At 42.6% G+C, this 13,280-nt stretch overlaps 1 protein-coding gene across 10 annotated transcripts in view; it reads right to left on the bottom strand.

The window, feature by feature from the left end:
* The window catches only part of KLHL6 (kelch like family member 6), a 148,201-nt gene that overhangs the window by 54,199 nt on the left and 80,722 nt on the right, over positions 1-13,280 (bottom strand). For all 10 annotated transcript variants that reach the window (XR_008297786.1, XR_008297784.1, XR_003420803.2 and 7 more), the window contains one exon: positions 3,722-4,171. Coding sequence is in view for 6 of the 10 variants with exons in the window: in XM_053221165.1 (XP_053077140.1) it covers positions 3,722-4,171 (450 nt within the window). In the remaining 4 variants the exon portion in view is untranslated. The remainder of the gene's footprint in view (positions 1-3,721; positions 4,172-13,280) is intronic.

Here is a 13,280-nt window from a genome sequence, read left to right as displayed (position 1 = left end):
GATCATTCAGGCAGCAAACAGACAGGGAGTTTCAGGGAATCAACTGGCAATGAGACCCTGATTCGAAGATCACTGTGTTTGGTTGGTTCAGCTACCAAGACTGTAACATGGGAATGAGAAAGTGCCGTGGGGAGGGTTTAGGACAATAAATCAGCAACCCTAGGACACAGTGAAAAGAGAAATGTTAGCTTCAGAGAAGGAAAATGCTTGGTTGTGGGAGACAGAGCACCATAAAGGAACTGCAGAAGAACAAGAAGAGTCATCATTTGTGGTGTCTTACACCATGAGCCAGACGCTGCTAACCACATCACGTTCATTACCTTACTTAATTCTCAGAACAACTGGTATCAGTTGGTAGACATCATTATCTCCATGTTACAGGGCAGGACAGAGCTTTAAAGCAGCTAAGTAGCTTACCCAAGGTCACACTGTCAGTAAATTGTACAGTCAAGATTAAAACTCAGATCTACCTAAACGCAAGCCCAAGTTCCTGCCACTGGAAACTCTTCCAGATAGAAGACTTCTGTCTCCCACTCTCCCCCACGCTGCAAACACCGAAGTGAGAGCACATATTTCAGAGCAGCAATTTTGCAGAAGGCATAGTACAGATATTTTATAGAAGAGGAAAACCTTTATCACCTGCATTTCAGGGACTTAGGAAACAGGAAGCAGAAATAAAAATAGCTAGAATACTGGAAGTGTAGTTGATCAAGACCCTGAACTGAGAGCAGCTGCAGAGACTGACACAGTCTGCAATTTTATGAGAGCTTTAATGCTCGGTGCTGAGCCATCTGCCAGTGACCCACATATCCAGCATAGGGCAGGGCCCATATGGTTGCCTAGACTCCTACCTCTGTGTACTCATCACTGTTCATCTGCTTACTGTCTTGGCTTATCTGACAGACCATCAATTTCATAAGGCAGAAACTGTTTTTGTAGTGCCCAGGGCCATATCTGGCAAATAGCTCGTGTTTAGGACTTATTTGCAATAACTAAATATATACATACATACAAACATACATACATACATATAAAGGTTATTAAAATATATGGGATGCTGTTAAAGTGGTACTTAGGGGGAAATTTATAGCACTGCTGGCAATACTAGAAAAAAAAAAAGAAAGTTCTCAAATCAATGACTTCAGCTCCCACTTAAAAAAAAAAATCAAAGAAAATTAGGCGTGCCTGGGTGGCTCAGTAGGTTAAGTGCCAGACTTCAGCTCAAGCCGTGATCTCATGGTTCATGGGTTCAAGCCCCACGTCGGGCTCTGTGCTGACAGCTCAGAGCCTGGATCCTGCTTCAGATCTCTGTGTGTGTGTCTCTCTCTGCCCCTCCCCCACTCACACTCTGTCTCAAAAATAAATAAACATTAAAAAAATTTTTTTTTAATCAAAGAAAATCAAACCCAAAGCAAGCAGAGAAAGAAAATAATCAAGATTGGAGTACAAATAAGTGAAATAAACTATAAAAACAAATGAAACCAGAAGCTGTTTCTTTGATAAAATTGATAAGCCTCTAACCAGACTGATCAGGGGGAAAAAAAAGAGGAGACACAAATTACCAATATCTAGAATGAGAGATGTGACAGCACTATGGATTCTATAGTTATTAGAAGGATAATAAAGGAATACCGTGAGCACCTTTATGGCAATAAATTCCACAACTTCTTTGAAAGACACAAACTACCAAAGCTCATTCTGGAAGAAATAGATAACCCTATATCTACTAAAGAAATACAGTTTATAGCTAAAAACCTCACAAAGAAAACTCCTGGTTCTGATAGTATCACTGGTAAATTCTGCCAAACATTTAAGGATATATTTGCAGAGTGAACCAATGACAGCAGATCTGAGGGCAACAAAGAATGAGAAGAGGACACACAGGAAAAGAAGGAGGCTCCTAGGGGCCTCAGAAAGACAATTTCTAAACCACCTGTGGCTAGGATTTCTATCAATGGCCTAATGAAGTTTTGGTAGCCTATCCCAGATCTACTGGACAGTGGTATATATATATATATATATATATATATATATATATATATATATATATGTGTGTGTGTGTGTGTGTGTGTGTGTGTGTTCATGTGTATAAGCTTTAAATACACTATCCCTATAGTATTATTTCCGGATAGTTTTGTTCCTCTCCATTAAGCCTACTTTTGTCTTTATAAAGATTTGAATAAAACATTTCTTCAGAAATTTGTTAAGCAGAACCAGGAACATCCAAATGATACATGTATTCATCATCTTGGTACTCATTTCTTCATTCAACAAACATTTACCAATCACTTACTCTACACCAGGGATTCTCCTAAGGTCTGGAGATGAAAAGTCCCATAAGATATATTTCCTACCATTACAAGCTCCCAGTATAGAGACATTTACAGATGAGGAACACAATGGTTACCACGCAGTGGTTGGTGCTACGATAGAGCAATGCACCAGGGACTATGAGAAGAGAGAGGTCTCTGAAGAAGGTGATGCTTTAACTTTTTGAAGCCAGAGTGAAGTTAATTAGATGGAGAGAGGAAAAGGCATTTGAACAGCACCTCATTCTCCTGCAATAGAGGGTGAAAAGGCACGTCCACTTTGGGGAATTGCAAGCAGAGCATTAGCGTGTAGCAGAAGGGAGAGGTTGGAGATGGAGCTAGAGAAGTGGGCAGGAGGTGAAGAGTGTAGGGCCAGGCTCTGGGAGATGTGGGAGATGCAGGAGGGAAGGCTCAAAGGAGGAAACTTCAAAAGGGAAGGGCTGGAGAAGGTGCAAGGGCTTAGGACACGTTTACACAGCTGAATGCGACTGCGGCTCCTAAGGAACACCTAGAGCCATTTGTCCAGGGCCAGATCATCCTTCACACCTGACCCTTCCTAGTGGTATAGAAACCAATTAACTCAAAATTCAACCTTGAAAAAAGCTAAACCATTAGCCTGATTAACACACTTACTTAGCTGACTTTATGCACATAGTCTTTAGCAATTATCCTAATAAAAAGAAGCTTCATTCTGGAGTCGGGGCCTCATTCCGACTCGAGTATGGGGAACTTCACTTAACTGCATTTTGTTTTCGGACTCCTCTTTTGCGACTCCGGCCATACTCCCTGCAACAGGAGCTCAGGCAGGAAGTGTGTGGGCTTGATCCTGGGAGTCACGGGGAGCCACGAAGAGGGTAAGCCCAAGAACACAATGATGAGGCTTGAGTTTTAGATTATCCAGCTGGTGAATGAATTGGAGGGAGGCCAGACTGAGGGCAGGAAGGTGAGTTTTGAGGAATTTTTGGAAATTCAGAAAGGAAACAACGACAGTCTGAACCAAGGTAACATTCACAGGATATCCAAGAGACTCGCAGTTCCCAGAGCGGGCAAACTAGGAAAGCTGTGCTCCTGTGGAATGGTGACTGAACAGGGCGCATTCTGTCCTGTGTACGTCACCCCCACCAACCTCTACCCTTAAGCCCTGGGAAGAGGAAGGATGTGCTGGGCACGGTGCTGAGCAATTTCCTATCTCACTCAATCCTCTCAGTAGCTGTTTATGATGCGGTATCATCCCCATTTCACAGATCAGAAAATCCAGGGCATCTGGAACTGCCTGACTCAAACCGTAGACGGTGTGGCAATTGTCTTCACCATGAAGTAAGGTTCTGTAAGCCAGCCTCACCTATATTTCTGTGAGGCCCGCAGACTCCTTTACCTCACTGGTTAGCTAGTGTTGCTCATCGTCAGCTCACCTCATTGCCTGAAAGGTGGTACATCCTGGCTTCCTGAAGCAGCGGGAAGACCTCCGGGCACTGTCTGATGAGAGGATCTGCCTCCACCGTCTCCACAAAGTACCACGGGTCCAGCAGTGGCAAGCGCACATTCTCAAGGAGGTAGGGGAGCAAGCAGAGTCGTTCTGCCTGTTTGTGCCGGACCCAACTCATCACAGTCTCAAACACCTGAGCCTCCTCTGTTACATACAGCTCATCACTCTTCAAGATGTGGTACAGAGTGTCCACGGGAAGTTCTAGGAACTCCTCAGAGTTCAGAATCTGCACAAAGTTTTGGATGATGTAATTTTGCACCTGCTTTTTCAGGCTGTCCAAGGAGTGTGTATCTGCCAGCCTCAGTATTCCAACACAGTTTTCTGGATTCAAGGCTTCTGTTAGGAAGCTAGCACAGGCATCCACCATCCGCAGGAACTAAGAGAACAGAAGGGAGGCAAATCAGGCCAGAAAACCATCAGTCCCCAAGGAGGTTTATCAGGGAGTTGTGTGTAGCAACAAAAAATTAGAACAATCCCAATGACTGACAATAGGGGACTATAGCTAAAGAAATGATAGTACATTCTTGTTTTCAACAGCCCCGTAGTCATTAATAAAGTATGTACAAGAAAATTAAATGACATAGAAAATGTTCATAATGTACTGAGTTTAAAAATCTGTTCACTGAACCTGATCAAGCTTCTAGATTTAATCAGCAATTTACAGGAAATACAGCAGAAAGAGGAACATGTTAAATGATGCCATGGGAATATACCATCAGCAAAATCCAGACTGTGAGAAACTTTACAGAACAGCCAGTTCAATTTCTTCAACAAATACATCACAAGGCTGAGAGAGAGAGACGGAGAGGATGAACCTGAAAATGCACAGAGATGTAAGAGACACATCAAGCTAGTGCAACGTATGGACTTTATTTGGATCCTTAATTCAGATTATTATTCATTTTAAGTGTGGTAATGGTATTGTGATTATGTTTAAATAAGAATCCTTGTCTTTTAGAAATATATACTAAAACATTTGCAGCTGAAATGAGAAAAGCACTTCACAAAACCATAGGTATGTTATAATCCACTTTTTATTGAAAATATGGGACACAGGCATAAAAATAAAGGCTGAAGTGTGTACACCAAAATATTAACAGGTATGATATCTCAGGATATCAGGTATCTTAGGATAATTTTTGCTACAGTAACAAACAACCCCCAAATCTCAGATGCTGACAAGAATAAATGATTATCTCTCACTCACATTATATGTCCTACAGGGGTCTTCATTCCAAGATGACTGAAAAGCCCTTGACTGAGATATATGGCAGTGTTATGACAGAAGGAGAAAAAAGACAGCAGAGCTACCGAAAGGCTCTTAAGTTTTAGCTCAGAAGTTGCACATGCCATTTCCACTCACACCTAACCAGCCAGAGTAAGTCACATGGCAAAATCTGTTGTCAAGGAAAAAATAATCCTCCCACAGAAACAGTCCCATAAGGATACAAAGGGAATATACTGTATAAATAATACAAGATACTACACTCTCTAATAAGACTCTGAGAATTTCTCTTTTTTTTTTACATACTTTATAAATCCTCTAAAATGAAGTAGCACTTCTGTAATTTAAAAGTTCATTTGTAAAATCGTTGGTTTACGTGTCTTAGTTTTAAATGATCATCATCCTCATAAAAATATGAGTCCCTTCTTGGTTTCAACTCAGGAAATGATCTCACTGTTTGTGAGTTCGAGCCCCACGTCAGGCTCTGTGCTGATAGCGTGGAGCCTGGAGCCTGCTTCAGATTCTGTGTCTCCCTCTCTCTTCCCCTCCCCTGCTCACTCTCTATCTCTCTCTCTCAAGATAAATTAAAAAAACTTAAAAAAAATATGAGTCCTTTATGTTTATATAGCACTTAACACTTTACAAAGCACTGCCATATCCATTATATTACTTAATATTCATTTTCCAGATGAGGTGTCTCAAATGCATCAGTTCATTCTTTTTTTCATTTTTAATTTTAATTCCAATATAATTAACATACAGTGTTACATTAGTTTCAAGTGTACGATATTCAAATGTATCAGTCCATTCTTACTCACTGTTCTCTGGAGCTTAGCTTTGAACACATCCAACTTCCTATCCCCACTCCATATCCACTGGGCTCCATGGAGAGTCAAGGTCTCAGTGTTCTTGTGTTGATGAATTAACAGGAGGGAAAGAGGGAGGCTGAGTGGAGAGGACCTGGCAGGGAGGGCCAATTTGAAGGCAGGGCCCAGTGACAGTATGAATGGGACAGACCTGCACTGGGACGGATGTAGCCTGCAGAGAAGAGCTCCAGTGACAGGAGCTGAGGGTAGCAGAGTTGTGGGGCCTGAAGGGTGGGGGCAGGGGCAGGACTGGTCTTAGAATGATTGGGCTTTGGTCTTCAGTCCAGTGCATTCTAGGGGGCACACATCCCTGATTTTTGGATCAATCCCGATTGCAACATATTACCTTTCCATGTCAGAACTCTCGTTCCAATTGTCAGTTTAGAAAACATTGACCGAGGGTCAGGGGCACCTGGGTGGCTCAGTTGGGTAAGTGTCCAACTCTTGATTTTGGCTCAGGTCATGATCTCACAGATTTGTGAGATCGAGCCCTGCATCAGGCTCTGTACTGACAGCATGAAGCCTGCTTGGGATTCTCTCTCTCCCTCTCTTTGCCCCTCTTCCCCCCACCCCCCGCTTTCTCTCTCTCAAAATCAATAAATAAACTTTAAGAAAATTGACTGAGGGTCAATGAAATGTTGGAGTAGCTTTAATTCTACCTCAGACTGCCCTGTAGCTGGCTCCAGCCATGGCCTGCAGATCTACTCCTCGCATGAGCAACTGTAGAAACGGTTGAGACTGAGAACTCTAACACCTGTTGAGTTGTCTGCAGATTTTCAGTTCAAAGAATAAAAATATACATCTGAGACCAAGCCTTGTTGAGCCCTCAGAACCTGTCACCAGAGCCGTATGTGGCCCTGCCCACAGAGATATCTATGAGCGCTAAAAGGGAACTCACTTTTGTGACAGCCTCTAGTGTAAATAGCACATACACGATTCCAGTGTTTGCATAAGAAGAAGATGGTATGAAAATAAAACAGATTTTCTAAATATGTAAACTGTCTCTAGGAGGCCACCTAAGAACCTGGTAATAGTGGTTGTCTCTGAGGAGGGGAACTGGTGGCTGGGGTCTGGGTACAGAGGAAGGCTTACTTCTCACTGTTTACCTTTATGTCCTCCCTTGCATTGTCCACCATGTGACAGGATTATCTGTTTTACAATAAAGTCTCTCATGAATGGCGAAAACACTTGAAGGTAACACATCAAAACGCGAATCGTGTTTATCTCAAATGCAGTTGCTAATTTTTCTTTTAGACTTTGCTGTTTAGAACAAATGTTCTACACTGAGCATGAAGTTGCTTTTAAAATCAGAAAAAAGAAAAGAAAAGAAATACTCCTTGCAATTTTCAAGGACACAATGAGAAAATAAAATGTAAAAAATAAAACAAAGAACACCTATTATGTGCCAGCCCCTTTATATTACTGAGCTAATTTAATCCTCACAATACTATAAAGTAGATGTTTATTATCTTTCCTGGTTTATAGATGAGGAAAGGAGATCCAGAGAAGTGATTTCCTCAAACAGTTATAGCTAATAAGAGGTAGAGCTAAAATTTGAAGCAGTCTTATCTAATTCCAAAAATGCATGTTTTAAGACAACTTCAAGCTTCCTCAGGTCGAGCAGTGTGTGTACAGGACAAGGGCTTGGCAGATGCCAACCATGATTTGCACAATTCACCAACAAGAGCTCCAGTAATCTGATCTGCCTGGAGGAAAGCTTGACCCACAAGGTGCCAATTCCTACCCCTGCTTCATGACTACTAATAAGCAAAGAAGGAAACCGTGAAGGAGAATCAAACCAAGTACTGGAGCTCACATTTGTTAGAAACATTGATCCAGAGTGTCCCTCCCCAGCCAGACACCATTCATTCCCCCATTCATCCACCTGTTAATTTCCAGAATGTGTACTGAACATCTGTTATGTAGTAGGCCATCAGTCAGTATCGGACAACAGAGGTGAGCAGAAAGAGACACAGTGCCTGTGCTCATTGGACCTGACAGACGAGTGGAGAAGGCAAACAGTAATCAAATAATCACACACGTGTCAAATTACAACTGTGATAAATGCTATATAACACAGTTCGGTGATTCCACTGCCTGAAAGTGAAGGCAGCCCTATTCTTACCCCTCAAGCTGTACACTGTCACCAGGACTTTCCCTGATAGAACCTCTCCACAGTCAGACCTGTCTATTCACCTTCCCCAAACATTCCTAAGCTTGTCTGTCACAGAGCCTTTCTGTGCTCAGGCTGTTTCATCAGCCTGAACCTGCTTCCTCTCTCATCACTCTGTTAAAATCCTGCTCTCCCTGCCCAGGCAAGTTTGACTCCAGAGCTCCACTGTTTAAGAAAGGAATCAGGATAGCTCACCCCAATTTCAACTGAGAAGGCCCCTTTTAAATTAACTTCAAAAAAAGGGGAAGAGGGGTGCCTGGGTGGTTCAGTAGGTTAAGTGACTCTTGATTTCGGCTCAGGTCATGATCTCACGGTTCGTGAGTTCGACTGACAGTGCAGAGCCCGACAAAGGATTCTCTCTCTCTCCCTCTCCTGCTTGGGATTCTCTCTCTCTCTGCCCCCCCCCCCAAATAAATAAATAAAACTTAAAAAAAAAAAGGGGGAAGGAGTACCATGGCCATCGCCTCATCTACACACAGGTTATTTTTTTCATTTGGAGTGTTAAGTTTGGGACTGACGGAGGGGGTCCAGAGTCTGTGAACCCCTACAACAGTGTGCAAGCATCTGTTTGCACCTGTGGCAGTTTTCTGAAAATTGAGTTTACAGGAGATGCTGTGAGTTGCTCTCTAGTATCCATGCACCTGAGGACAAAGCCAACACAAGAAGGAGAGCCAGGACGACAAGACCAGAGAGTCTTGACTGTGTTTTAAGCCTTCTCTGCCTCTGGACATTTTTAATTCTGGGTCAATATGTGCTTAAGAAGAAAGGAAAATGAAAGATAAAGGAAGGGAAAAGAAATGGAGAAATCCTGCCAATTCATGAAGTTCTTTTTCAAAAGCCACTTCCTGCTTCATGGCTTTTTCAGTTGCCCAACACAGAATCAATCCCTGCCTCCTCTGTGCTCCACTGAGCGACTCACTTGACCCTCTGTGGAGCACCAATTACATTTCTCCTTTGTACAACAGTCAGGCATCCCAAGGGCAGGTTCTGGGTCATATTTGTGTTTTTATTTCTAATAGCCCCTAGCACAAACTCTGCCAAAAGGAAGAGAGGGGAGGAAAATAGTTTTCAGATACCTAGTATGTACCAAGACCTATGCTAGACACTTCCCCACCCATTTTTTTAATGAATAAATTTTATTTTTTAACAAATATACTTTATTTAACAAGTAATAATAGGGTAGGTATTAGCACAGACCATTTGCACAAAGGAAGAAATAGTGAATTCAAAGAGTTGAGTGTGTTGCCTAAGGCCACACAGCCAGTAAGTGGTACAGATGATGCTCAAGGTCATGGCTAGCTCACTCTTCTCATTGGGCATCACACTGCCTCTGTAACTGTCACATTGTTAAGCTAACAAAATTCAAGGAGAGTCTGAAGAGGCCTTATGAGAACAAGGGTAGTGGTGATCTCCAAATTGTCTACATTCCCCTCAGAATATGCTTCAATAAACACTTTTAAGTATGAGGGGTATAGAGCAGCATACTAACCAATGGCTGAGAAACTGCTGATGGGCAGGGGAGTCATGGGAACAATAAATTGTTTTATTTAAAATATATGTGTTTTTTATTTCTTCGTATTCAAGATTAGTTAAGATGCCAGTGTAAATTTTCATTCTCAGCCTGTCCAAATGACACATGAACTTGTTTATTAAAGCTGAGTGATGACAGATAATGGCAACAGACAGCCAACTTCCTGTTTGAGGGGACATGTGAGCAAAAGGTTACAGTCAGGCACCTGACCTCGAACAAGGACTAAAAATACAATCAAAGAAACCACTTGAGACATAGCTGCAGTTCCCATGAGAAGTGTCTGTCTCAATGAGAATGTACGCCCTGCTCCCCATCTCCACTGTCCTTCCTCTGCTTCCCTTCAGGGTCTCCAGAATCTGGGATCTTAACAGACTTAACCAATGTAATTCCACATCTCCCTAGAGGTGCCTTCAAATCCACCCCAGAAAAACTGAATCCATATTTTGACCCAAATCAATAATTCCATTGACCACAGTCCCTAAGTGACCTTATAGTTATTGCAAAGGGTGTATAAAGACATTGGTATTCTTACCTTCAAGCCCCAACAAATCAGTGTATGTGAAGAGCATATAATTTGTTGATGAGATTTAAAAACTTCAAATTTATTTGAAAGTGTCAATTCATTTTTTTAAGTTTATTTATTTTTTTAAATTTTTTTAATGTTTGTTTATTTTTGAGAGAGAGAGAGAGCATGAGCAGGGGAGGGGCAGAAAGAGAGGGAGACACAGAATCCAAAGCAGGCTCCAGGCTCTGAGCTGTCAGTGCAGAGCCCAACACAGGGCTTGAACTCTTGAACTGTGAGATCATGACCTGAGCCAAAGTCAGATGCTTAACCAACTGAGCCACCCAGGCACCCCTGTTTATGAATTCATAGTAAATATTTTTTGTCACCATTTTTCTTCTCAGATAATAGTCATAAAAAATAAAACTTTTCTATGGGGTGTGTATTGATATGAAAGAAGGATCTTCATACTTAAAATTTGTAAATTGCCACTGATCCTAATCTTCCATCCCTGCCCCTTTCCCCCTCTCTCAGATGATAATCTACTTCAGACCAAAGGCCATACACCGCCTCCCTACTCCCAGGATGTCCTCTGCTCCAAACTTTCAGTCCTTGCTCTAGACTTGGCTGAGGGGTCTGCTGGTTCCTGGAAACTATATGGGGTGAGCAGGAAAGGGAGCTAAGACCTGCAAATGGTCCACTCACTAAGGTGGGGCAGGCTCTGGGGGACTGAGGCAACTATAGAGGTACACTGACCTCAGAAGTGGGATCAGGGAGAAAGGAAAGGGTGTGGGAAGTTTGGTCAAGATTCAGGCAACAGACAGCCCCTGAATTTTCAGAGGAGCTAGTGGGGCCCCCAACGGGCCAGCAGCACACAATGAGGGAGCCACATGGGCCATACTAAGAGTCAAGGGGCAAGTGCTGGAGCTTAGTGACTCAGCTCAGGGACACGATGAAGGCCAAGAAGGGACACCACTATGAGGATTAAATGGAATGACTATGTCTGGGATATGTTTGATGCTCAGGATATGGTGTGTGTGTGTGTGTGTGTGTGTATGTGTGTGTGTGTGCGCGCGTGCAAATTTAGGGCACAGAAGCAGTAGGGCATCTAAGCAAAGCCAAGTCCTGAGAAGCAGGTCTATGAGCAGACAGCTGCAACAGGTAAGGTATCAGGTAGGGAAGTGGAAACTTAAGTCTTTGCTTCTGCCTACATACTTTTCCCCCAACCCAGCTGCCATGTGTTGAAATCCTACCTATTCTATGAAGTCCAAGTCAATGCCACCTCCTTCAGGGCCAGAACGTTTTTCTACCCTATACTCTGCCCTGGGGTCTGGCTGGATTGCCCTGTGGTTTGAAAGCTCAGTGGGAGTCCTTGCTTTTGAGGCTTTGGGGGTAGTGGTGGGAGGCAGGTATAGGGGTCAGAAGTTTTGGGTTTAGGCCTCTGATTATGGCTTCAACTCTTTGATGAGCTGAACTCTCTCTGAGCCACAGATTCCTTGTCTGGAAAGTGTTGAGAATAATAAAGCCCACTTTGCAGTCTCATTGTGAAGGAATTACCTGGCCAGCCCACTCACAGAAATATTGTCAACATCAGAATGGATCGTGCAGGGGAAAGAATACAATAAATTGCTAAACAAATGTGATCAATATTTATAATTTTTGTCTTTATTTCCCCGATAGTTTCTTACAAAGTACCTTGAATGTAGTAAATAGTTAGTAATTTGTAGAAATTAGGTAGAAGTAAAAGTCAAAATCTGGTAGTAACATGGATTTTCATTACAACAAAAACCCCATATCTCACTTCCTGTATTTCACCACCCATGGGCAGCAACTAGGGCTGAATACCCAGGGAAAGAATGATAGGATAGACAAAAGAAGACAATTTTGATTTTTGAGTTTCTAAATACACTTTCAGAACCTACAGTAGAAAATTAGTTTTGAAACACCAGTTAGTAGTAATAACTGGGCCCTTTGAACTGGAAAAGCCAGAATACCAAAGAGTCTAGGCATACAGTTTATGTCAAAGCAACAGACGTAGGAGAATGGATGATGATGTAGCAGCCAGCTTTTCCAACAATGATTCCGGAGCCAAGAAAAAAGAGGAGAGTCTAGTGATAAAGTGAGAAGCAGGTGTGGGTCCTTGAGATGATGCCCTGCCTCCCAACCCAGGCCAAACTCTAGAGTAAAGGAAAAGCAAAAAGCTCCTTAGAGATTGTGGAGCTGAGAGCAAAAGGATGTGTGCCTCGACTTCCTAAAGGAAATCAGAAAAGCGGCAGTCCAGTATAGCAGAAGCAGAAGAGAAGCTGGAATGCGTTGTTTCTAGACAAAGGGGACCTATGGCAGTTGCTCCAAATTCCCTATAGTTCCAGACTGGCACAGGCAAGCAAATGGAAGTTTCTTGTGTGTTCCTGAGAGGGACAAAGAAATCACTGAGAGGACTGGCAGACCTGAGGAGGCCTTGCAAACGGGACAAAGAGAATGCACAGTGACCCACAAAGACTGAGGGCCTGAACCAGGTGGGCCTGAGGACTTCCAGCTGATGCCACGGGTGAAGGAGTCAATGATCAGAGAGAGACCAATGGGAACACAGATGTTCCAGCAGGTGCCAGCATAGACCAATGATGCAAATAACCATGGTAAGCCTGGGCCAGATGCCTCTTTCTATAATGTCCTGGTAATCTGTAAACACCCCCTTGGAACCATTTAAGCAAACCAGATGCTAAATTGATGAAGCTTTCCTCAAATGAGATATCATTAGGTTGACTACAATTTCTATCACTGATAGAATGGGAAGCTCAGGAAACAGATTAAGTTCAATGTTAGAAAAATAATAGGTTAAATCATGCTTTTATCTTTGCACACCTACATTTGTAGCCTCAGATTTAGATCCTCTATACTAATTAGAACTCAAGAACAATATGCAATTCAGAGAGGCAAAACTAATGTATGGTGACAGATGCCAGAGTGATAGCTCTCCCTGGGGAGGTACTACCTGTGGAGGGCATAAGAGAGCATTCTGGGATGCCAAGGATGTTCTGGAGCTTGATCTGGGTGGTGGTTACGTGACTGCAAACACGTGTAAAAAATCAAAAACTGTACATTTAAGATGTGTGCATTTTACTAAACGTAAATTATACCTAAAAGTAAAAAAGAGTAAACATTGAGATTAAACACAGAAATGCGTTTAA

Source organism: Acinonyx jubatus, chromosome C2 (genome assembly GCF_027475565.1).
Source record: "Acinonyx jubatus isolate Ajub_Pintada_27869175 chromosome C2, VMU_Ajub_asm_v1.0, whole genome shotgun sequence".
In the NCBI taxonomy this organism is placed as follows: Eukaryota; Metazoa; Chordata; class Mammalia; order Carnivora; family Felidae; genus Acinonyx; species Acinonyx jubatus.
The sequence above is the reverse complement of the archived record's forward strand: the minus strand, read 5'-3'. Positions and strand labels throughout refer to the sequence as shown.